This window comes from Leucoraja erinacea, chromosome 29 (assembly GCF_028641065.1).
Source record: "Leucoraja erinacea ecotype New England chromosome 29, Leri_hhj_1, whole genome shotgun sequence".
Taxonomy (NCBI): Eukaryota; Metazoa; Chordata; class Chondrichthyes; order Rajiformes; family Rajidae; genus Leucoraja; species Leucoraja erinaceus.
The window spans coordinates 30,994,804-31,019,494 of NC_073405.1; the positions used below are offsets into that span (position 1 = coordinate 30,994,804).

At 49.1% G+C, this 24,691-nt stretch overlaps 1 protein-coding gene across 1 annotated transcript in view; it reads left to right on the top strand.

Moving 5' to 3' along the window:
* Positions 1-24,691, top strand: part of LOC129711375 (uncharacterized) — a 92,696-nt gene that overhangs the window by 62,291 nt on the left and 5,714 nt on the right. Inside the window, exons 12-20 of the mRNA XM_055658995.1 lie at positions 659-806; positions 1,106-1,182; positions 1,697-1,861; positions 2,400-2,552; positions 6,016-6,111; positions 10,225-10,320; positions 13,534-13,629; positions 16,771-16,866; positions 20,235-20,320. Coding sequence (XP_055514970.1) covers positions 659-806; positions 1,106-1,182; positions 1,697-1,861; positions 2,400-2,552; positions 6,016-6,111; positions 10,225-10,320; positions 13,534-13,629; positions 16,771-16,866; positions 20,235-20,320 — 1,013 coding nt within the window. The remainder of the gene's footprint in view (positions 1-658; positions 807-1,105; positions 1,183-1,696; positions 1,862-2,399; positions 2,553-6,015; positions 6,112-10,224; positions 10,321-13,533; positions 13,630-16,770; positions 16,867-20,234; positions 20,321-24,691) is intronic.

The window sequence follows — 24,691 nt, forward strand, 5'->3', positions numbered from 1 at the left end:
AGTACATTCAAATGCTCAACATATGTTGACCCAATATTTCTCGGGTCATTCTCGTAAACCTCCCCTGGACCCTCTCCAAAGCCAACACATCCTTACTCAGATTGAAGGCCTTATCAGTGCGCACAGTTAAACACTGAGAGAACATAAAATGTTTCAAAGATTCACAGCACCCACAGCATTTTATATTCACACACCACATTGGTTACATGTGGATTCTACATTTTTAAATTAAGTCGTCATTGATCAATGTCCCTGTAAGTATCTTTCATCTTTGTCTTCCTCCAGTTATCTTTAACATTATACTCCCTGTAATTTTGAAGACCTCTCTCCCATATATCTAACAAATGGACTAAAGATCCATTTCCTGTGCAGTTTTATTATCATCATTTCTAAACAACTCCAACATGTTTATTTCAACTGAACTAGCTGTGCTGCTCATATTACATAGTTTTACAAATTTACGCCAACACTGGGTTGCAGCCCAGTGTTGGTCCCAGTGTTTATCCGGGCCATGGTGTCATTGGTCAGGGAGTGAACGGGAGATTATTGGTGCTCGGGGTTGGTGACGGTGGAGATACAGATGAGGGAGGTGGGGAACAAGAGGCTGAGGACATGAGCTGAACTTGACATTAACACCCAACATCGCTCTGTCCCTCAGTCACAGACTCCGCACTCGTTGACCCGTGTGTGACCCACACCGTCCTGGATCAGCCCTGGAGGAGCACGGATTGTTCCAACACTGAGTGCAGCGCTGGGACATGGATGAGTGATAGAAATCTTGCAGTGGGATGGTACAGATTCAACAGGTAACGTGAGGATTCTGATGGAGAATGTGAACAGGACAATGAGGGGTGTGGGAGGGGGAAATGTAGGGAGACCGGATCATCAGTTGCTGCAATAGGACGGGCGTCAGTACAGAGAATGGGGAGATCCCACATTGTGGAGAGAGAACAGGGGAAGATGGAAGGGGAGAGAAAACAACATTGGATTCCATGGAATGTTGAACAAGGATGGGGTGCGGACATTAATGGCCACGATTCCCGGTCTCTCTCTGGGTGAACAAACCCCCTCAGTTCAGGGGCTGATTCTCTGATTGTTGTTTCAGTTCCGGTGGATGGAAGATTCCGGAGACTGTCGTTCCAGTGAATCACTGCTCCGGGCAGTACCCAGGCTGGTTAGTCGGTAGGTTCAGAGTTTACAATAGATGGTCTCAGTTATTGTTGGGGAGGGTCAGACTGACGACCCAGATCTCTGCTGAACAACATTGCTCACAAAAGTAGATCATTGGTTTTAATTTTAAAAGTGTGATTGTGGGTCGTTAAAATTATTTGATTCAGTTCCAGTTTGTGATTTTTGCATTTGTTGTTTGCTTTGTTTTCTAAATATGCCAATTAATTGCAATCAGATTCGGATATTGTTCAAAGTATGTAAATGTCTGAACATCAGGGGCGGAGCTTGTGTTTCCAGTCCAGACCCCGGCACCCCAGGGTGTCAGCACCAGGAGCCGCTCTCAGGGAGCAGGGGCTGCTGTGGGGAGTGTGGGTGGGGAGGGTGAGGGCAGCAGCTCACTGCTGACTGAGGCAGGTTAGACCCGACCCTGGCTTGTGATCACTGCCATACACTGGCTCCACATTCACATTCCCCGCCGCACTGTGGCACCGGGTACCGTTTACAATGTTTATCATCCTCGTTCCAGGTTCCCATCCCAGCGTGGGAGACGGGGAGGTGACCAGGTCAGTCTGTTTCACTTCGGGCAGTTACTTCTGTCACTGGAACCGTGAGATCAGGGTGAAGAACTGCATTGGTTACTTTGTGTATCAGCTGTGGCCGTCACCCTCCACCAGCGCTGTGTATTGTACAGGTAGGTCTCCGCTCCCCAGTGACACGGGTTGTTGGGGTTGTGGAGATATTATGGGACATCCCGAGTGTTCAGGTCAGCTCTGTCCTTGGCCAGTGATCACCTCACTCCCCTCCCACTGGGACCCAGCAGAGGCGGACCACATGTGTACATGGTGGGTGGAGGTTGTGGGCCTAGTGCTGCGCCTGGAGCTCTGGTGAGGTGAGTGTCGGTTCTGCCCCCCCCCCCCCCCCCCCACCCTCCCTGGGGGCTGCGCTCATGGGCGAGGGCAGAGAGATGGATGGAGAGCCTGGAATCAGGAGGCAGCGGGGAGGAGTGATGCAGGGACGGGTCCCAATGTATGAGGTGTGAGGGATGGAGGAGGTGGGAGGGATTGTGGTCACTCCACTGTGGAGTGGGACGTATTGGGGTGACAGGATACATGGTGCAGGAGAGGACTGGACTATTGGGGTCGCCTGTACATTTTGGTCTCCTTCCATCCCCCAGAGCTGCTGGATTATTTCCTCCACTGCACTCACTGTCTGTCCACACTTTATTACAGATCCAGCCTCCCTAACAACTGAGGAACCCCAGGAAACAACAGCCGAACCCCAGTCCACTGCCTCAGAACCAGATACCTGCTCGCGGATCGATGGGGGGATCATTGGAACAAGTTATTTCCCCCAAAGCTCCACTTCAGCAGGAAAAGAATGGGGTAGGTTTAGGGCCGGCATGTGCCATCAGGGTAGGCAATGTAGGCAGTGCCTTCCCTGACTCAAATTATAAAAAGGTAATTATTAAATGTAAATAGTAAAGATTTCCAATTAATTTACTAAATTCAGTGTTTATTATTAAATGGTTATGATTTTAATAATCGATCTTCGGTAGGCATAATTCTCCCGTGTCTTTCAACCGCAGTACATGTAATAGGTATAACTATGTTCAACTCGCGTGCTGTGGATGCTGCCTCAAGCCTTCACTTACAACGGGTAATGAAGGCAGCTGAAATCCTGCCTTTGCACCGTGTACTGTGTGCATGTGTCCTGCGCATGCCTGCAGCAGAGGAGACAAAAGAGGATGTTTAAAGTCGACTGGCTGCCTAGTGACTACCCTGAGTAATTACTCACGGCACGTGCCTGCTTTAGGGTTAATTTATGAGTCGTCCTTAAATACAGGAGAGGTGCCGGAAGACTGGAGAGTGGCAAATGTGTCTCTTTTTAAGAAAGGGCTGCAGTGAAAATGCTGGGAACTATAGGCCGGTGAGATCTCTGTAGTTGGAAAGTTACTCGAGTATTCTGATGGACAGGCTATACAGGCATTTGGTAGGCAAGGGCTGATGAGGGATAGTCAGCTTGGTTTTGTAGGTGGGAGGTCATGTCTCACAAATCTATTAGATTTTTTTGAAGATGTAACCAAAAGGTTTGATGAGGGAGGGCTGTAGATGTTGGGTACATGAACTTTAGTAAGGCATTCGACAAGATTCTGCATGGTAGGCTGCTCTGGAAGGTTAGATTGCATGGTATCCAAGGAGAGATAGCTGAATGGATAGCAAATTGTCTCCATGGAAGGAAACAGAGGGTGATGGTGGAAGGTTACTTCTCAGGCTGGAGGCCTGTGACTAGTGGTGTGCCCCAGGGTTTGGTGCCGGGCCCATTACTGTTTGTCATCTATATCAGTGATTTGGATGAGAACATACAGGGCAAGATTAGCAAGTTTGCTGATGATACAAATGTGAGTGGTTTTGCAGATGGTGAAGATGGTTGGTGAAAGTTTGCAACAGAATCTGGATCGATTGGCCAGGTGGGCTGAGGAATGGTGGATGGAATTTAATACAGAGAAGTGTGAGTTGTTGCATTGCAGGATGTCTAACAAGGGCAGGACCTACACAGTAAATGGTCGGCCTCTGGGGAGTGTTGTAGGGCAGAGGGATCGTGGAATACAGGTGCATGGTTCCTTGAAGGTCGAGTCGCAGGTAGATAAGGTGGCCAAAAAGGCTTTTGGCACATTGGCCTTCATCAGTCAGTGTATTGAGTATAGAGGTTGGGAGGTTATGTGGCAGTTGTATAAGACGTTGGTGAGACAGTATTGAGAATATTGTGTTCCGTTCTGGGCACCATATTATTGGAAAGATATTGTCAAGCTTGACAGGGCTCAGTAAAGATTTACGAGGATGTTACCAGAACTAGACGGTGTGAGCTATATGGAGAGTTTGTGTAGGCTGGGTCTCACTTCCTTGGAGCGCAGCAGGATGAGGTGTGATCTTATAGAGGTGTACAAAACCATGATGAGAGGAATAGATCAGGTAGATGCACAGAGTCTCTTGCCCAAAGTAGGGGAATCGAGGGCAAGAGGACATATGTTCAACCCAGAAGGGGAAAAGATCTTAGTAGGAATCTGAGGGGTATCCGTGTTTTTCACACAGAGGCCGGTGGGTGTATGCCACAAGCTGCCAGAGCATTGCAGTTTAGGCTGGGACTATACCTTTGTTTAAGACACAGTTGGACAGGTACATGGCCAGGACATCATTGACCGCCCTGAGCATGCGCACTGCAGGGGGCAACTCAGGTGGGTCTAGTGTAGCTGGGACATGTTTGGGAATTATGGGCAAGTTAGGCCGCCATGGCTGTTTCCACACTATATCGCTCTATGACTCTTTGACAATGACTCGAGGGGGCCTCACAAGTGGACACAGCGAGGGAGGAATGAGAGAATCCGGGGGATGCGAGATAATGGAACCTTGTCCAGTGTAGGTGAGTCGAGGACAAGAGGACATAGGTTTAAGGTGAAGGGAAAAGGCTTGAGTAGGAATCCGGTGGGGGAGGGGGGGAGCATCCTGCAGCTGGGGATTGGTACGGCTTCAGACGGGGGTAGTTGGGGAGGGGACTATACCTGTAGAAAACTGTTGGGGGGGTAGATGGGGACGGCTTCAGGCGGGGGGCCGGGATAGGGACCAGGGGCAGGTAGGTGGGACTAGTGGGGAGGAGGACGGCTTTTGCCGGGGTGTGGGGAGGGCCGAGGGGCCTGTTTCCACACTATAGGACTCTATCTCAGGCGGGGGCCGGTGGGGAGGGTGAGGGTCCTGTACATCGAGGAGAGGGAGGAGAGGCTTCAGACGGGGACCGGTGGGGAGGGGTCAGGGTCCTGCAGCCGAGGAAGAGGGGGAGGAGGACGGATTCAGGCGGGGGACCGGTGGGAGCGTCCTGTTGCCGAGGATGGATTCAGGACGGGTGGGGGGGATTTCTGGAGGGATAACACGGGTGTTGTGGGCCAGAAGGGACTGGTTTCCCGAGGGATAGTAAGGACATTGTGGGCGGATGGGACTTTTCTTGGGTCCGGGTGTTGTGGGCAGAAGGGACTGGTTTCCGCTGCCGTGGAGTACGGCTGCCGCTCTCCACCGGCTTCAGGCAGAGACGAGTGGGGAGCGTTTTGTAGCTGGGGGTGGCGTGACGGCTTCAGGAGGGGGCCGGGAAGAGCATGATGTAACTGGGGACGGGAACAACAGCAGGTGGTGGGGAGCATCCTGTAGCGGGGGGAGAATGTCCTGTAGTGGGGGGGGGGGGGGGGGCTTTCTGGTTGGCTACTACGGGTGTTGTAGGACATAGGATTCCAGTGGCCCTATGCACATTGTGGGCCAAATGGACTTTTCTTGGGCTAGTACAGATGGTGTTGTGGGATGAATGGACTGTAGATGAGGACAGGGGGGCTTCAGTTGGGGGCCGGAGGGAGCATTCTATAGCCGGGGATGGGGGACGGTCTCGGGGGGGGGCCTGTTATCGGGTGGGGGGGGGGGGGGGGGAGCTCTGTCCTGGCCTACCCCTTCCATAAACCTACCCCTTGCTGCAGTATATCCCTGCCGTGGCCTGCCGCTGCGTACCCCTGCCCAGCAGTTGTGATCACGTCTCCGGAAATGCTCTTCCACTGAAGCACCAGGCCCAGCTCGTTTCCTGGATCATGGAAGAGAGCGCTGCTCTCCAGGGTCAGTCCCTGGAATTCACCCCGACCCAGACTGAAGGGAGTCACGTGGAGTGACAGACGTTTCGGAAGGAGAGTGGGTGAAGGGGGACTGGATGATGATGCTCTCTCCACAGAGCCAGTCCTCCGATTCCCAAACTCTTCTCCCAGTCTGATGACCTGTCGTGGTGTTGCCACATTCCCGTGTCTCTGTTCCTTTATTCCAGATCTCCAGACGTCCACAAGGGGACAGAGTGAAGGATCACTGACTGGAGAATCCACCCAGGAACCGTCTTCTGTTCCAGCGGGAGACACGTCCTCAGGTACCAAGCCCCATCAGAATCAGAATGCTTTATTGTCATTGCATGTGTCACATACAACGAGATTATTGTGTCTCTCCATTTAAAAGAACTTGAAACATTCACATACTCATACTTTTTACACTCCCTCCCTCCCCAAACCCACCCATGGATTCACATTTACATAAATTAACACTGTCTCCCACCCCCCCCCCTCCTTCCCCATAATCCGCTCCCAAGACAGAGTTCAGTTCCAAGATTGCTGATGGGTAAAAGCTGTTCTTGAGTCTGGCAGTGAGTGACTTTAGCGACCTGTACCTTTTTCCTGAGGGCAGCAGTGTGAAAAGGTTGTGACAAGGATGTGTAATGTCTTTCACGATATTACAGGTCCTGCTGCGGCATCTAGAGTGGTAAATGTCCTCCAGAGGGGGCAGGGAGAGTCCAATGAGCCCCTGGGCAGTTTTTATCACCCTCTGGAGAGCTGCTCTGTCAGCTGCTGAACAGTTCCCAAACCAGGCAGTTATGCAGTAAGTCAGTATGCTTTCTACCGAACAGCGGTAGAAAGACTCCAGCGGTTTAGCAGACAGATGGGCCTTCCTCAGTGTTCTGAGGAAGTAAAGTCTCTGTTGAGCCTTTTTTACAACTATAGCAGAGTTCACAGACCATTTAAGATACTCACTGATGTTGATCCCCAGAAATCTAAACTAGGCACCCTCTCCACCTCCTCGCCCCCTATCTCCAGTGGCCTGAGCTCCGCTCTATGTCACCTGAAATCAGTGATGATCTCCTTTTTCTATTTAGTGTTCAGAGAGAGATTGTTGTGAACACACCACTCAGAAAGTCTGTGCACCTCCTCTATAGGCGACCTCATTCCCATTTGAGATGGGCCCCACCACGGTTTTAACGTCCGCAAATTTTATGATCCTATTTGCGGGGTGATGGAGCAAGCAGTCATGTGTGTCATTCAGTCTCTTTCCCATGTTATCGCTAGCCCTCATTAACTTTGCAATCTGTGTTTGTAGAGGACAGTAGTTTGTTCTGCAGTGGACAACAATCCTCCTGGGATTGATGTTGGTTCAGGGAACCACGTGGAGTTTGATGTCAAAGGAGTTTTAAGTGGTTGGTGGGGTGTGTTGGAGGCTTCTGAGAAGGATGATGATGTGGTTAGGAGCGGCCGTGGGTTTCACTGGATCAGACCAGGGCAGAGTAACAGGAGGGGCATCAATTGGACAGGCACCAAGATCCGTGCAGGGAGTTTTGCGAGTGCTACTCGGAAGTGTTTAAAGGAGAATGGCAGGGGGGTGGGAACCAGAGCAGCAAGTCAGCAAATGGGAGGGTGATGAGAAAGTGGAGGTTGTAACAAGTAGATCTCAAAGGAAGGACAGACAGGGAGGGGTTCTTGTATATGGAGATAATGAAGGGATGAAGTGTTTACTTCAATGCAAGAGTATTGTGGTAAAGCTGATGAACCTAGAGCCTGGATCAGTGCTGGGAATTATGATGTTGTGGCCATTACGGAAACTTGGTTGTGAGAGGGACACGACTGGCAGCTCAACACGCCTGGGTTTTGATGTTTCAGACGAGTTACAGTGGGGGATGGGGGAGTAACAGAGGTGGAGGAGATGCGTTGCTGATCAGAGAGAATGTCACGACGGTACTGAGAGAATTCAGACTGGAGCGGATGTCCACTGAGGCATTATGGGTTGAGCTAAAAAATAAGATTACAGAAGGATCTGCTCCCTCCAAGCTGTCTCTCTCTCTAACGCCCTCTCTCTCTCTCCCTCTCTCTCTCTCTCCCTCCCTCTCTCGCCTCCCTCTCTCTCTCTCACTCTCTCTCTCTCTCCCTCTCTCTCTAACCCCTCTCTCCCGCCCCCTCTCTCTCTCTCTAACGCCCTCTCTCTCTCTAACGCCCTCTCTCTCTCTCTCGCCCTCTCTCTCTCTAACGCTCTCTCTCTCTCTCTAACGCCCTCTCTCTCTCTAACACCCTCTCTCTCTCTAACGCCCTCTCTCTCTCTAACGCCATATTTCATATTCTGAAATTAGCATCTTGTTCCCTATTGCTTTTCCATTGACTTAACTCAAAAGCTGTGATCGAGGACAGTCAAAAGCCCATAACTTCCTTAAAAATTAAGAGAACTGAATGAAATGTTCAGTTATTATAGATTGAAGCATTCTGAAACAAATATAAAACAATTATACTTGGATGACCTGAAATTAAAACATATAATTAGTTAGGTACCTAATTGTAGCTAATTACAAAATTAAATTACTAGATCTAAACATCTATCCATTTCTTCAGAAAACGTTAACATTTTTAAATAGCCTAAGTGTCCAAATAACATTCCCACAAGAATTCTCAATATAACATGATTTTTAAATCTCATTGTCATGAATTTATAGGCCAAATGGAAGGAATTTAATGTTTAATTCCCGTAAATTAATGGGCATTTTAATAATCTTGCGAGTGGGTTTTTGTGGAACGCGATCGATTAGAACGTTACATTTGCGGTGAATTTGAACCCCATATCGGCAGGAAAAACACTGCGATTTCGTATGGGGCCAAAATCACATTTTCGCCAATGAAAATTTTGATTAAAGTGATTCTAAGAAGCAAGTTTACATGTAAAATACACAACTTACCTTATGTTTTGTCCCCTACGTGAGATCCGTCCCGTTGTCGGTGCTCACAGCGTTAGACGTCGCTTATTTATTTTACTGCAGGGATTAAATTGTCATGCAATTTTTTTAATTAACGTCCGAGAACGGAAGTCGGAACGATTTTTCTGCAGCAGCTGAACAGCCTGAGAAAGTATGACTCCGACAGGCAGGAGAGAGCGGCATTTTAATCCCCCCCCCCCCACTCAAAGGCGCCAAAGCTGCGCACACGGCCAGTGGCAGAACTGCAGCGCCGCTGAAGATGGGAATAGTAACATCGCTACTCTCTCTCTCTAACGCCCACCAGACTAGACCTACAGTACATAATCTCCCGGGCACGAAACATTTTAACTCCCCCTACCATTCCCATACTGACCTTTCCGTCCTGGGCCTCCTCCACTGTCAGAGGCCAAACGCAAATTGGAAGAACAGCACCTCATATTTCGCTTGTTCGGCTTACAAACCAGCAGGATGAATATTGACTCCTACAACTTCAAGCAACCCTTGCTTTCCCTCTCTCTCCAGCCCTCCCAATCCTAGTTCCCTGACTAGTTTGACTGTTTTCCTGATTAAAGTTTACTTGTATGCCTCATTTTCCCCTTTCCCCAAGATATCAATGATCTATTCTACATTTTCCTTGATCTCAGTCTCCTTTCATCTCTCATTTTCACACCTTACCCTTCCATATCTCTCGTTTCCCTCTCCCCTGAGTCTCGTTCTTAAGAAGAATCTCGACCTGAAACGTCACCTATTCCTTCCATCCAGAGATGCTGTCTATCGCGCTTTACTCCAGCATTTTGTGTGTATCGTCGATGTAAACCAGCATCTGCAATTCCTTCCTACACATCTCTATCTCATTATCTCCATCTGTATCTCTGTCTCTCTGTGTCTGTGGGAAAGAAAGTAAACGCAAGCGAGCACTTATTTTGAGAGGGCTAGAATATAAAAGCAGGGATGTAATGCTGGGGTTCTATAACGCGCTGGTCAGGCTGAATTTAGAATATTGAGAAGATTTTTGGACAGCATATCTGAGAAAGGATGTGTTGGTTCTGGAGAGGGTCCAGAGGAGGTTTACAAGAATGATCCCAGGAATGTGTGGGTTAACATATGATGAGCATTTAACGGCACTGGGCCTGTACTCGCTGGAGTTTAGAGGAATGAGGGAGGACCTCATTGAAACGTACCGAATAGTGAAAGGCTTAGTTAGAGTGGTTGTGGAGAGGATGCTTCCATTAGTGGGAGAGTTTCCGGGATCATGGAAGAGAGCGCTGCTCTCCAGGGTCAGTCCCTGGAATTCACCCCGACCCAGACTGAAGGGAGTCACGTGGAGTGACAGACGTCTCGGAAGGAGAGTGGGTGAAGGGGGACTGGATGATGATGCTCTCTCCACAGAGCCAGTCCTCCGATTCCCAAACTCTTCTCCCAGTCTGATGACCTGTCGTGGTGTTGCCACATTCCCGTGTCTCTGTTCCTTTATTCCAGATCTCCAGACGTCCACAAGGGGACAGAGTGAAGGATCACTGACTGGAGAATCCACCCAGGAACCGTCTTCTGTTCCAGCGGGAGACACGTCCTCAGGTACCAAGCCCCATGAAGGTCATTCAGTCTCTTTCCCATGTTATCGCTAGCCCTCATTAACTTTGCAATCTGTTTTTGTAGAGGACAGTAGTTTGTTCTGCAGTGGACAACAATCCTCCTGGGATTGATGTTGGTTCAGGGAACCACGTGGAGTTTGATGTCAAAGGAGTTTTAAGTGGTTGGTGGGGTGTGTTGGAGGCTTCTGAGAAGGATGATGATGTGGTTAGGAGCGGCCGTGGGTTTCACTGGATCAGACCAGGGCAGAGTAACAGGAGGGGCATCAATTGGACAGGCACCAAGATCCGTGCAGGGAGTTTTGCGAGTGCTACTCGGAAGTGTTTAAAGGAGAATGGCAGGGGGGTGGGAACCAGAGCAGCAAGTCAGCAAATGGGAGGCTGATGAGAAAGTGGAGGTTGTAACAAGTAGATCTCAAAGGAAGGACAGACAGGGAGGGGTTCTTGTATATGGAGATAATGAAGGGATGAAGTGTTTACTTCAATGCAAGAGTATTGTGGTAAAGCTGATGAACCTAGAGCCTGGATCAGTGCTGGGAATTATGATGTTGTGGCCATTACGGAAACTTGGTTGTGAATGGGACACGACTGGCAGCTCAACACGCCTGGGTTTTGATGTTTCAGACGAGTTACAGTGGGGGATGGGGGAGTAACAGAGGTGGAGGAGATGCGTTGCTGATCAGAGAGAATGTCACGACGGTACTGAGAGAATTCAGACTGGAGCGGATGTCCACTGAGGCATTATGGGTTGAGCTAAAAAATAAGATTACAGAAGGATCCGCTCCCTCCAAGCCGTCTCTCTCTCTAACGCCATCTCTCTCTCTAACGCCCTCTCTCTCTCTAACGCCCTCTCTCTCTCTAACACCCTCTCTCTCTCTCTCTAACGCCCTCTCTCTCTCTAACGCCCTCTCTCTCTCTAACGCCCTCTCTCTCTCTAACGCCCTCTCTCTCTCTAACGCCCTCTCTCTCTCTAACGCCCTCTCTCTCTCTAACGCCCTCTCTCTCTCTAACGCCCTCTCTCTCTCTAACGCTAACTCTCTCTCTAACGCCCTCTCTCTCTCTAACGCCCTCTCTCTCTCTAACGCCATATTTCATATTCTGAAATTAGCATCTTGTTCCCTATTGCTTTTCCATTGACTTAACTCAAAAGCTGTGATCGAGGACAGTCAAAAGCCCATAACTTCCTTAAAAATTAAGAGAACTGAATGAAATGTTCAGTTATTATAGATTGAAGCATTCTGAAACAAATATAAAACAATTATACTTGGATGACCTGAAATTAAAACATATAATTAGTTAGGTACCTAATTGTAGCTAATTACAAAATTAAATTACTAGATCTAAACATCTATCCATTTCTTCAGAAAACGTTAACATTTTTAAATAGCCTAAGTGTCCAAATAACATTCCCACAAGAATTCTCAATATAACATGATTTTTAAATCTCATTGTCATGAATTTATAGGCCAAATGGAAGGAATTTAATGTTTAATTCCCGTAAATTAATGGGCATTTTAATAATCTTGCGAGTGGGTTTTTGTGGAACGCGATCGATTAGAACGTTACATTTGCGGTGAATTTGAACCCCATATCGGCAGGAAAAACACTGCGATTTCGTATGGGGCCAAAATCACATTTTCGCCAATGAAAATTTTGATTAAAGTGATTCTAAGAAGCAAGTTTACATGTAAAATACACAACTTACCTTATGTTTTGTCCCCTACGTGAGATCCATCCCGTTGTAGGTGTTGATGCCGTTAGAAGTCGCTTTTTTATTTTACTCCAGGGATTAAATTGTCCCGCAATTGTTTTTAAAACCTTCCGAGTACGGAAGTCGGAACGATTTTTTTCTGCAGCAGTCTGAGAAAGTATGACTCCGACAGGCAGGAGAGAGAGAGCGGCATTTTAATCCCCCCCCCCCACTCAAAGGCGCCAAAGCTGCGCACACGGCCAGTGGCAGAACTGCAGCGCCGCTGAAGATGGGAATAGTAACATCGCTACTCTCTCTCTCTAACGCCCACCAGACTAGACCTACAGTACATAATCTCCCGGGCACGAAACATTTTAACTCCCCCTACCATTCCCATACTGACCTTTCCGTCCTGGGCCTCCTCCACTGTCAGAGGCCAAACGCAAATTGGAAGAACAGCACCTCATATTTCGCTTGTTCGGCTTACAAACCAGCAGGATGAATATTGACTCCTACAACTTCAAGCAACCCTTGCTTTCCCTCTCTCTCCAGCCCTCCCAATCCTAGTTCCCTGACTAGTTTGACTGTTTTCCTGATTAAAGTTTACTTGTATGCCTCATTTTCCCCTTTCCCCAAGATATCAATGATCTATTCTACATTTTCCTTGATCTCAGTCTCCTTTCATCTCTCATTTTCACACCTTACCCTTCCATATCTCTCGTTTCCCTCTCCCCTGAGTCTCGTTCTTAAGAAGAATCTCGACCTGAAACGTCACCTATTCCTTCCATCCAGAGATGCTGTCTATCGCGCTTTACTCCAGCATTTTGTGTGTATCGTCGATGTAAACCAGCATCTGCAATTCCTTCCTACACATCTCTATCTCATTATCTCCATCTGTATCTCTGTCTCTCTGTGTCTGTGGGAAAGAAAGTAAACGCAAGCGAGCACTTATTTTGAGAGGGCTAGAATATAAAAGCAGGGATGTAATGCTGGGGTTCTATAACGCGCTGGTCAGGCTGAATTTAGAATATTGAGAGGATTTTTGGACAGCATATCTGAGAAAGGATGTGTTGGTTCTGGAGAGGGTCCAGAGGAGGTTTACAAGAATGATCCCAGGAATGTGTGGGTTAACATATGATGAGCATTTAACGGCACTGGGCCTGTACTCGCTGGAGTTTAGAGGAATGAGGGAGGACCTCATTGAAACGTACCGAATAGTGAAAGGCTTAGTTAGAGTGGTTGTGGAGAGGATGCTTCCATTAGTGGGAGAGTTTCCGGGATCATGGAAGAGAGCGCTGCTCTCCAGGGTCAGTCCCTGGAATTCACCCCGACCCAGACTGAAGGGAGTCACGTGGAGTGACAGACGTCTCGGAAGGAGAGTGGGTGAAGGGGGACTGGATGATGATGCTCTCTCCACAGAGCCAGTCCTCCGATTCCCAAACTCTTCTCCCAGTCTGATGACCTGTCGTGGTGTTGCCACATTCCCGTGTCTCTGTTCCTTTATTCCAGATCTCCAGACGTCCACAAGGGGACAGAGTGAAGGATCACTGACTGGAGAATCCACCCAGGAACCGTCTTCTGTTCCAGCGGGAGACACGTCCTCAGGTACCAAGCCCCATGAAGGTCATTCAGTCTCTTTCCCATGTTATCGCTAGCCCTCATTAACTTTGCAATCTGTTTTTGTAGAGGACAGTAGTTTGTTCTGCAGTGGACAACAATCCTCCTGGGATTGATGTTGGTTCAGGGAACCACGTGGAGTTTGATGTCAAAGGAGTTTTAAGTGGTTGGTGGGGTGTGTTGGAGGCTTCTGAGAAGGATGATGATGTGGTTAGGAGCGGCCGTGGGTTTCACTGGATCAGACCAGGGCAGAGTAACAGGAGGGGCATCAATTGGACAGGCACCAAGATCCGTGCAGGGAGTTTTGCGAGTGCTACTCGGAAGTGTTTAAAGGAGAATGGCAGGGGGGTGGGAACCAGAGCAGCAAGTCAGCAAATGGGAGGCTGATGAGAAAGTGGAGGTTGTAACAAGTAGATCTCAAAGGAAGGACAGACAGGGAGGGGTTCTTGTATATGGAGATAATGAAGGGATGAAGTGTTTACTTCAATGCAAGAGTATTGTGGTAAAGCTGATGAACCTAGAGCCTGGATCAGTGCTGGGAATTATGATGTTGTGGCCATTACGGAAACTTGGTTGTGAGAGGGACACGACTGGCAGCTCAACACGCCTGGGTTTTGATGTTTCAGACGAGTTACAGTGGGGGATGGGGGAGTAACAGAGGTGGAGGAGATGCGTTGCTGATCAGAGAGAATGTCACGACGGTACTGAGAGAATTCAGACTGGAGCGGATGTCCACTGAGGCATTATGGGTTGAGCTAAAAAATAAGATTACAGAAGGATCCGCTCCCTCCAAGCCGTCTCTCTCTCTAACGCCCTCTCTCTCTCTAACGCCCTCTCTCTCTCTAACGCCCTCTCTCTCTCTAACGCCCTCTCTCTCTCTAACGCCCTCTCTCTCTCTAACGCCCTCTCTCTCTCTAACGCTCCTCTAACGCCCTCTCTCTCTAACGCCCTCTCTCTCTCTAACGCCCTCTCTCTCTCTAACGCCCTCTCTCTCTCTAACATCCTCTCTCTCTCTAACGCCATATTTCATATTCTGAAATTAGCATCTTGTTCCCTATTGCTTTTCCATTGACTTAACTCAAAAGCTGTGATCGAGGACAGTCAAAAGCCCATAACTTCCTTAAAAATTAAGAGAACTGAATGAAATGTTCAGTTATTATAGATTGAAGCATTCTGAAACAAATATAAAACAATTATACTTGGATGACCTGAAATTAAAACATATAATTAGTTAGGTACCTAATTGTAGCTAATTACAAAATTAAATTACTAGATCTAAACATCTATCCATTTCTTCAGAAAACGTTAACATTTTTAAATAGCCTAAGTGTCCAAATAACATTCCCACAAGAATTCTCAATATAACATGATTTTTAAATCTCATTGTCATGAATTTATAGGTCAAATGGAAGGAATTTAATGTTTAATTCCCGTAAATTAATGGGCATTTTAATAATCTTGCGAGTGGGTTTTTGTGGAACGCGATCGATTAGAACGTTACATTTGCGGTGAATTTGAACCCCATATCGGCAGGAAAAACACTGCGATTTCGTATGGGGCCAAAATCACATTTTCGCCAATGAAAATTTTGATTAAAGTGATTCTAAGAAGCAAGTTTACATGTAAAATACACAACTTACCTTATGTTTTGTCCCCTACGTGAGATCCATCCCGTTGTAGTTGTTGATGCCGTTAGAAGTCGCTTTTTTATTTTACTCCAGGGATTAAATTGTCCCGCAATTGTTTTTAAAACCTTCCGAGTACGGAAGTCGGAACGATTTTTCTGCAGCAGTCTGAGAAAGTATGACTCCGACAGGCAGGAGAGAGCGGCATTTTAATCCCCCCCCCCCCACTCAAAGGCGCCAAAGCTGCGCACACGGCCAGTGGCAGAACTGCAGCGCCGCTGAAGATGGGAATAGTAACATCGCTACTCTCTCTCTCTAACGCCCACCAGACTAGACCTACAGTACATAATCTCCCGGGCACGAAACATTTTAACTCCCCCTACCATTCCCATACTGACCTTTCCGTCCTGGGCCTCCTCCACTGTCAGAGGCCAAACGCAAATTGGAAGAACAGCGCCTCATATTTCGCTTGTTCGGCTTACAAACCAGCAGGATGAATATTGACTCCTACAACTTCAAGCAACCCTTGCTTTCCCTCTCTCTCCAGCCCTCCCAATCCTAGTTCCCTGACTAGTTTGACTGTTTTCCTGATTAAAGTTTACTTGTATGCCTCATTTTCCCCTTTCCCCAAGATATCAATGATCTATTCTACATTTTCCTTGATCTCAGTCTCCTTTCATCTCTCATTTTCACACCTTACCCTTCCATATCTCTCGTTTCCCTCTCCCCTGAGTCTCGTTCTTAAGAAGAATCTCGACCTGAAACGTCACCTATTCCTTCCATCCAGAGATGCTGTCTATCGCGCTTTACTCCAGCATTTTGTGTGTATCGTCGATGTAAACCAGCATCTGCAATTCCTTCCTACACATCTCTATCTCATTATCTCCATCTGTATCTCTGTCTCTCTGTGTCTGTGGGAAAGAAAGTAAACGCAAGCGAGCACTTATTTTGAGAGGGCTAGAATATAAAAGCAGGGATGTAATGCTGGGGTTCTATAACGCGCTGGTCAGGCTGAATTTAGAATATTGAGAGGATTTTTGGACAGCATATCTGAGAAAGGATGTGTTGGTTCTGGAGAGGGTCCAGAGGAGGTTTACAAGAATGATCCCAGGAATGTGTGGGTTAACATATGATGAGCATTTAACGGCACTGGGCCTGTACTCGCTGGAGTTTAGAGGAATGAGGGAGGACCTCATTGAAACGTACCGAATAGTGAAAGGCTTAGTTAGAGTGGTTGTGGAGAGGATGCTTCCATTAGTGGGAGAATTTCCGGGATCATGGAAGAGAGCGCTGCTCTCCAGGGTCAGTCCCTGGAATTCACCCCGACCCAGACTGAAGGGAGTCACGTGGAGTGACAGACGTCTCGGAAGGAGAGTGGGTGAAGGGGGACTGGATGATGATGCTCTCTCCACAGAGCCAGTCCTCCGATTCCCAAACTCTTCTCCCAGTCTGATGACCTGTCGTGGTGTTGCCACATTCCCGTGTCTCTGTTCCTTTATTCCAGATCTCCAGACGTCCACAAGGGGACAGAGTGAAGGATCACTGACTGGAGAATCCACCCAGGAACCGTCTTCTGTTCCAGCGGGAGACACGTCCTCAGGTACCAAGCCCCATGAAGGTCATTCAGTCTCTTTCCCATGTTATCGCTAGCCCTCATTAACTTTGCAATCTGTTTTTGTAGAGGACAGTAGTTTGTTCTGCAGTGGACAACAATCCTCCTGGGATTGATGTTGGTTCAGGGAACCACGTGGAGTTTGATGTCAAAGAAGTTTTAAGTGGTTGGTGGGGTGTGTTGGAGGCTTCTGAGAAGGATGATGATGTGGTTAGGAGCGGCCGTGGGTTTCACTGGATCAGACCAGGGCAGAGTAACAGGAGGGGCATCAATTGGACAGGCACCAAGATCCGTGCAGGGAGTTTTGCGAGTGCTACTCGGAAGTGTTTAAAGGAGAATGGCAGGGGGGTGGGAACCAGAGCAGCAAGTCAGCAAATGGGAGGGTGATGAGAAAGTGGAGGTTGTAACAAGTAGATCTCAAAGGAAGGACAGACAGGGAGGGGTTCTTGTATATGGAGATAATGAAGGGATGAAGTGTTTACTTCAATGCAAGAGTATTGTGGTAAAGCTGATGAACCTAGAGCCTGGATCAGTGCTGGGAATTATGATGTTGTGGCCATTACGGAAACTTGGTTGTGAGAGGGACACGACTGGCAGCTCAACACGCCTGGGTTTTGATGTTTCAGATGAGATAAAGTGGGGGATGGGGGAGTAACAGAGGTGGAGGAGATGCGTTGCTGATCAGAGAGAATATCACGACGGTACTGAGAGAATTCAGACTGGAGCGGTCGTCCACTGAGGCATTATGGGTTGAGCTAAAAAATAAGATTACAGAAGGATCCGCTCCCTCCAAGCCCTCTCTCTCTCTAACGCCCTCTCTCTCTCTAACACCCTCTCTCTCTCTAACGCCCTCTCTCTCTCTAACGCCATATTTCATATTCTGAAATTAGCATCTTGTTCCCTATTGCGTTTCCATTGACTTAACTCAAAAGCTGTGATCGAGGACAGTCAAAAGCCCATAACTTCCTTAAAAATTAAGAGAACTGAATGAAATGTTCAGTTATTATAGATTGTTGCATTCTGAAACAAATATAAAACAATTATTCTTGGATGACCTGAAATTAAAACATATAATTAGTTAGGTACCTAATTGTAGCTAATTACAAAATTAAATTACTAGATCTAAACATCTATCCATTTCTTCTGAAAACGTTAACATTTTTAAATAGCCTAAGTGTCCAAATAACATTCCCACAAGAATTCTCAATATAACATGATGATGATGTGGTTAGGAGCGGCCGTGGGTTTGACTGGATCAGACCAGGGCAGAGTAACAGGAGGGGCATCAATTGGACAGGCACCAAGATCCGTGCAGGGAGTTTTGCGAGTGCTACTCGGAAGTGTTTAAAGGAGAATGGCAGCGGGGTGGGAACCAGAGCAGCAAGTCAGCAAATGGGAGGCTGATGAGAAAGTGGAGGTTGTAACAAGTAGATCTCAAAGGAAGGACAGACAGGGAGGGGTTCTTGTATATGGAGATGATGAAGGGATCTTATTTTGAGAGGGCTAGGACATAAAAGCAGGGATGTAATGCTGAGGTTCTATAAGGCGCTAGACATAGAGAGCGAGACAGACAAACAGAGAGGAGAGAGAATGACAGAGTTCAACAGGGAGAGGAAATGGAGAAAATGGAGATAGAGAGGAAGACAAAGAGAGACAGAGGCAAAGGGAGAGTCAGAGAGAGAGGAAGTCAGTGAATCAGAGAGGGAGAGTCAGAAACAGAGACAAAGAGTGAAAGTGGACGACCTGGTGTATAGGAGGTTGCACGTAAGGTCATCTGGTCAAAGGGCGTGACGCACGGAGCAGCTCAATCCATGTGGAGGACATGGCTGCCTCGGCACACACTGTTACCACACAGAACGTGTACCTCCTTACCTGTTAAAAACTACCAGGGGGCGAGGGGGGACGAGGGGCCGGGGGGGGGGGGGGGGCGAGGGCGGGGGGGGGGGGGACGAGGGGCCGGGGGGGGCGAGGGGCCGGGGGGGCGGGGGCGGGGGGGGGGGGGGGGGGCGGGGGCCGGGGGGGGGCGGGGGGGGGGGGGGCCGGCCAGGGGGGGGGCTCCAGGCTCCAGCAACGTCAGCTGCAGCAGAGTTGGGGACGGTCTTCTCCCTCCGTCCACCCAGCGGGACCCCGAACTCTTCCTCCCTCCCCCACCCCCGGCCGCGGGGATAGTCGGCCCAGGGTCCGCGGGTGAGGAAACTGTCTGGATGCTGGGCCAGAAGAAGGGCCGGCTGTGCTGACAGCCGTAGTAAATGCTTACCTATTGTTCACCGCGTGTACTCCAGTTGCCGTTGCGTGGCAACAGTACGGGTCACGGGTCATGACCTCAACTCCGTGCAACCTCCCTATGAGCTACAAACACGGCGGCACATCAGAGACGGGGTGAATCACCTGGACGCTGTTTCTGGAGGCAGTTACGCCTACGTGGGAGACAAACACAGTGACATTGAGACAGAATGAGCGAGAGAGAGAGAGGAGGGAGAGGGAGACTGAGAGAGAAAGAGATTGCTCATCCTTCCTACAGTCCCACCTCTTGTCTGCACAGGGAGCAAGAATCTCAGACCCAAGAGTAACAGGAGGGGCATCAATTGGACCTGCACCAAGATCCGTGCAGGGGGTTTTGTCCCTCCCTCTGTCCCTGTCGATCTCACTCTGTCTCTTTCTGTTTCTCCCCCCTCTGTGTGTGTCACACACTCTCTCTCTCTCTCTCTCTCTCTCTCCTTCTCTCAGTCTCGCTCTTTCTCTGCATCTCTCTGTATATCGTTATCTCTCTCTCCCTCTGTCTCTCTCTATATATCTATATCTCTCCTTTTTCCTCTGTTTTTCTCCATCTGTGCCCCTCTGACTCTTTCTCTCCCTCTCTCTCTCTTTCTCTCTCTCTCTCTCTTTCTCTTTCTCTCTCTCTGTCGCTCTCTCTCTCTCTCTCTCTCTCTCTCTCTCTCTATCTCTCTCTCTCTCTCTCTCCCTCTCTCTCTCTCTCTCCCTCTCTCCTCCCCTCTCTCTCCCTCTCCCTCTCCCTCCCCCTCCCTCTCCCTCTCTCCCCTCTCCCTCCCCCTCCCTCTCCCTCTCCCTCTCCCTCTCCCCCCTCCCTCTCCCCTCCCCTCCAGCCCCCCATGATAGTGAGTGTGAGGGTCAGAGAGGGAGTGAGTGTCAGAGACACAGATTGTGCCTCTGTACTTGTCTGTGTCTTTTTGCCATGAGGAAAAGTTAAAAAAGACCCCAGAGGTAAGTTTGGGGCAAGGGGTTAGATATGTGGGGAGTGGGACCTAGAATGGAGAAGAGGGAATGGGGAAGACATTATCTGAGCCACATTGAACCTAAATCTGATCTCCTCATTGATGTTGGGCTGGTGTATTCAGATGAAGACTACCCGATGATTTTGATAAAGGTGACATCGGAAGGAGGGGTGACTGTGGAAGAAGTGAAAGAAGCCCTCCGTGCGAAGGTGAGAAAATGGTACAGGGGGGAGAGAGGGGGGAGGGGGGACATGGGTGCAGATCTCCCACTCACTGCCCTCACTGAGGGTCAGAGATTGTGCGGGGGGAGGGGGGGAGGGAGAGGAGGAACGGAGGGAGGGAGGCATACGGAAACTGGTCTCCTTCTCACTGTCTTCCCTCATTGAGGGGGAGGGGATCTCATGGGTTGGGGGATAAGGGATTGGTTTTTAAACCATTACAGGTGCACAACCTTTAATCCGAAAGCCTTGGGACCAGACACTTTTCGTAATTCAGAATTTGTCGGTCTTCGGAATGGAAATTTTTTAGCGTAGATTTTAATGGCTGGCTCAGTGGTAGAGTGCTCGGCTCATATCCGCAAGGTCGCGAGTTTGCGCCTTGATCCCGGCAGTTACTCGGTCGCGAGTTTGAGTCTTCAATGTCGTTTTTTCTTGCAGAATAAATGTTTGTATGAAATGCAGTGTAGGAGAGGTGTACTGACTGTGTGGGCAGAACTTTGGAAGTGATTGCCCACCAGTCTAAAAAGCCGCTGTGTCTCCCTGTCCCTGGGATAGCAGGGGGCGATCAAACAGCACAATACCCCCCTCCCCTCCAACTCCAGAGGAATCCTCTCCCCGATGGGCCGCTACGGTGACAAGTGGCAGTTTGCCTACAGCCTGAGCTGCGCCACCCCAAGAACACCTTGCACACCATCAGCTTCTGCCCCTACGTGTTCCTCTGGAGTTGGAGCGGGGCTGGGCTGGAGTTGCTGCTGGCTGTGGGTCTCTGGGATCTCCGTGCTTGCAGTGGGCCTGGGGGTCGCTGTCCCGTTGGTCCTGACGTCTCCGGCCACCCCCCTGGACTGGAGCTGAGACTGGGAACTGTACCGCCCTTGCCCCCTCCCTCTGCAACTGCAAACAACCCCACTCTCCTGCAAGGGCGGTACAGTTCCCGGAGGATAGCAGGTGGCCGGAGACGTCAGGACCAACAGGAACCCGCTCCCCGATGGGCCCCTACGACGCCCCGAGCTGCGCCCCGTCATCCGCAACCCAGGTTCCTCTGTAGTTGGAGCGGGGCTGGGCTGCTGTTGGCTGTGGGTCTCTGGGTTCTCCGTGCTTGCGGTGGGCCTGGTGGTCGACGTCCAATTGGTCCTGACGTCTCCGGTGACTGCACTGGCCTGCTGGCTGCCATCGCCGACGTGAAAACGTACAAAGCCCCCGCGCCGGTGCAATGAGCGGGGAGCTGGAGAGGGGAGGGATGGGGTCACACACATGGCCGGGGAGCAGAGCGGTGTAGGTGGGGTGAAACTGAAGGGAGCGGCAATCTGCTGCTGCCTGCACGCTGAGTTAAAAAGTTCCCACGCAAGACGCACGATACACTGTGTATCGTGTCTACCGTGGGAACTTTTTAACTCAGCGGGCAGGTAGCAGCATATTGTCAATTATTAACCCTCCCGCGCAATATACTCTCACCTTCTCTTTTATGAATGGGGATTTAGTTCCCCTTTCTTCGAGGACCGACCGGAGGTTCCGCTGTCACCTCTGCGGGCCGCCCTCGGTGAACGTCCTGTCTCCCTGTCCCTGGAATAGTAGGGGGCGATCAAACAGCACAATACCCCCCTCCCCCTCCAACTCCAGAGGAATCTGCTCCCCGATGGGCCGCTATGGCGACAAGTGGCAGTTTGCCCACAGCCCGAGCTGCGCGACCCCAAGAACAAGACGTACCCCTTGCACACCATCAGCTTCTGCTCATTGACAATTGACAGCGTGTCCCTCTGGAGTTGGAACGGGGCTGGGCTGGAGTTGCTGATCTGGTATCTCTGTGCTTGCAGTGGGCCTGGGGGTCGGTGTTCCGTTGGTCCTGATGTCTCCGGTGACTGGCACTGTGCTGCTAGCATCACGACGGGAAGACAGTACAAAGCCCCCGCGCCGGTGCAATGAGCGGGGAGCTGGAGAGGGGAGGGAAGGGGTCACACACATCACCGGGAAGCAGAGGGGTGTAGGTGGGGTGAAACTGAAGGGAGCGACAATCTACTGCTGCCTGCACGCTGAGTTAAAAAGTTCCCACGCAAGACTCACGATACACTGTGTATCGTGAGTCTACCGTGGGAATGTTTTAACGCAGCTGGCAGATAGCAGCATATTGTCAATTATTAACCCTCCCGCGCAATATACCCTCACCTTCTCTTTTATGAATGGGGATTTAGTTCCCCTTTCTTCGAGGACAGACCGGAGGTTCCGCTGTCACCTCTGCGGGCCGCCCTCGGTGAACGTTTTCAAGGACCTTTCTTCAAGGACCAAAAAAATATCGCTATTCGGAGGTTTTCGTTATTTGGATCTTCGGATAAAAGGTTGTGCACCTGTATGTAGAGGAACCGACTAGAGGGCAGACCATCCTAGACTGGGTATTGTGTAATGAGGAAAGATTAGTTAGCGACCTTGTTGTACAAGGCCCCTTGGGCAACTATGACCATAACATGGTGGAATTCTGCTTTAGGATGGAGAGTGACATGGTTAATTCACAGACTAGGGTCCTGAACTTGAATAAAGGAGACTTTGAAGGTATGAGAGGGGAATTGGCGAGGATAGACCGGCAGATTATACTTAAAGGTTTGGCAGTGGAGATGCAATGGCGAAGATTTAAAGACCGCATGGATGAACTCCAGAAATTGTTCATCCCTGTCTGGTGAAAATATAAAACTGGGAAGGCGGCTCAACCGTGGCTAACGAGGGAAGTCAAGGACACTGTTAAAGCCAAGGAAGAGGCTTCTATATTGGCCAGAAGATGCGGCAAACCAGAGGACTGGGAGAAATTTAGAACTCAACAGAGGACAAAGGGGTTAATTAAGAGGGGGGAAAAGCATGAAGGAAAACCTGCGGGGAATATAAAAACTGACTACGTTTCTATAGATATGGTAAAAGGAAAAGATTAGTGCAGATAAATGTAGGTCCCTTACAGTCAGAGACAGGTGGATTTATAATGGGGACAAGGAAATGGTAGAGCAGTTAAACGAGTACTTTGGTTCTGTCTTCACAAAGGAAGACACAAACAATCTCCCGGAAATACTAGGGGACCGAGGATCTAGTGGGAGGGAGGAACTGAAGGTAATCCACATTAATCAGAAAATGGTGTTAGGTAAACTGTTGGGACTGAAGGCAGATAAATCCCCAGGGGCTGATTGTCTGCATCCCAGAGTACTCAAGGAGGTGGCCTTATAAATCGTGGATGCATTGGTGATCATTTTCCAACTTTATCTCGACTCTGGATCAGTTCCTGGGGACTGGAGGGTAGCCAATGAAGCCTCACTTTTTAAGAAAGGAGGGAGAGAGGAAACAGGGAATTAGAAACCTGTTATCCTTACACCAGTAGTGGCAAAGATGCTTGAGTTGATTATTAATGCTATTACAGCAGCCCATTTCGAAAGCAGTGACAGGATCGGTCAAAGTCAGCATGGATTTATGAAGGGGAAATCATGCTAGACTCATCTCTTGGAATTTTTTGAGGATGTAACAAGAAGAATGGATAAGGGAGGGTCAGTGGATGTGATGTATCTGGACTTTCAAAAAGCCTTTGACAAGGTCCCACACAAGAGATTAGTGTGCAAAATTAGAGCACTTGATCCTTTTCAGAATGGCAGGCAGTGACTAGTGGGGTGCCACAAGGCTCAGTGCTGTGACCCCAGTTCTTTACAATATATATCAACAATTTTGATGAGGGAATTAAATGTAACATATCTAAGTTTGCGGATGACACAAAGCTGGGTGGCAGTGTGTGTTGTGAGGAGGATGCTATGAGGCTGCAGGGTGAGTGGGCTGAAGTATGGCAGATGTAGTACAATGTAGGTGTAGATAAATGTGAGTTAATCCACTTTGTGGCAAGAACAGGAAGGCAGATTATTATCTGAATGGTGTCAGATTTGGAGAAGGGGAGGTGCAACGAGAAGTTGGTGTGCTTGTACATCGGTCACTGAAAGTAAGTTTGCAGGTACATAGAAACATAGAAAATAGGTGCAGGAGGAGGCCATTCGGCCCTTCGAGCCAGCACCACCATTCATTGTGATCATAGCTGATCGTCCCCTATCAATAACCCGTGCCTGCCTTCTCCCCATATCCCTTGACTCCACTAGCCCCTAGAGCTCTATCGAACTCTCTCTTAAATCCATCCAGTGACTTGGCCTCCACTGCCTTCTGTGGTAGGGAATCCCATAAATTCACAACTCTCTGGGTGAAAAAGTTTTTTCGCACTTCAGTCTTAAATGACCTCCCCTTTATTCTAAGACTGTGGCCCCTTGTTCTGGACTCGCCCAACATTGGTAACATTTTTCCTGCATCTAGCTTGTGCAGTCCTGTTCTTGACCGGTGTTGGCTTTCTGTGCTGCGGTT